General features: G+C 34.1%; 1 protein-coding gene across 1 annotated transcript; it reads left to right on the top strand.

Annotated features, from left to right (window-relative positions):
• The first annotated feature begins 253 nt into the window (after positions 1-253).
• LOC131657519 (uncharacterized) lies at positions 254-808 on the top strand. The gene has a single exon (XM_058926909.1). It carries the CDS (start codon positions 254-256, stop codon positions 806-808), a length of 555 nt encoding a protein of 184 aa, XP_058782892.1.
• The last annotated feature ends 615 nt before the right edge of the window (positions 809-1423 follow it).

Raw genomic sequence — 1423 nt, 5'->3', positions numbered from 1 at the left:
TTTGGACTGATGGTTACGAGGGTAGCCGAAAAGCCCCAGTAGCTTGAAATAGATGTGCAAGCCGAGAGGCTATGGTGGATTAAATATCATTGATATTGAAGTTTGGTATAAAGTTAGCTTAATGAAATTGATGTGGAACTTAAGTGGTAAGGAAGATTCATTGTGGATAAAATGGGTGCAATATTATTATGTTAAGCATAATAATCTGATGGAAGTTCAAGCTAAAGCAAATTACTCATGAATTATAAAGAGTATGTTGGACCAGAGAGAGGATGTCGCAAGTATAGAAGCACTTGAAGACATTATAGAGGACAAGAAATTCAATAAGGGCATGGCTTATAGGAACCTACAAAACTATGGTCATAAAGTAATGTGGAAAAACCTGTTGTACGGAAATAATGCGAGGTCCCGAGCCAGTTTTATTTTTTGGTTAGCTTGTCATGAAAGGTTGGCGACGAAGTATAAATTGTATAAATTTAGCTTGACCGATAACACTACTTGCTACTTATGTTTACAAGAAGAGTCGATAAGACAACTATTATTTGAATGTGATACTATGAAGCAAATATGGATGGAAGTCCTTCAATGGGTGCAAGTTCCTCATATTCCCGGGAATTGGCACGAGGAGACTAAGTGGCTAGTGCAACAAACGAAAGGAAAAGGAATGCGGGCTGCAATCCTCAAAATGGCGGCGGCTGAAACTATCTATGAGCTATGGAAAAATATAAACAACAAAAGTTTTGGTGAACCTGTTGATATTACAAAGATAGGCAAGAGAATTATAGATACTCTGGTGTATAGAGGATGAAATAACAAAAAGTTTAGAAATTACATAGCTATCTTAATGATAGAGGGGTGTTAGCAATGGTTTTGTATATTCCAATTAACAATAATTGGGAAAGAAATATAACAAAGTGGGTTCAGGCGTTGTTCTATAGAGTGTCATTGAATATATAATTCTTACAATCACGGCCCAATAGCCGTTGTAATAAACTGGAAAGCGCGCTCCCTATCACAAAGGTTTTAAAAAAGACTCTTGTGATAAATTTAATGGTCTTGGGTTCAACTCCCAGATGCGCCGTTTTGACATTTATTTTTTTCTGGACAGCACGGAATATTAAAACGGTTATAACTATAATCGTTGTTAAATTTTCTGCATAATTAACAAATATTATCCCGCTTTTATAATTAATCCTATTTTTTAACCTGTATTATTGTTCACCATATCACAATAGAAAATAAAACTCACATTTGTGATAAAGTTATGAGAATAACATTAATTGTATCATATTCATAATATCACAAAATTGTATCATATTCAATTGTACCATAACAAATATCCTACAATTTATCATAACAGACAATCTACAGTTTATACATTACATAACATCACATGATTGTAACTTGGTGTTTTGGTGTCTTG

This window comes from Vicia villosa, linkage group LG1, assembly GCF_029867415.1.
Source record: "Vicia villosa cultivar HV-30 ecotype Madison, WI linkage group LG1, Vvil1.0, whole genome shotgun sequence".
NCBI lineage: Eukaryota > Viridiplantae > Streptophyta > Magnoliopsida > Fabales > Fabaceae > Vicia > Vicia villosa.
This window is presented reverse-complemented; position numbering and strand designations above follow the sequence as displayed.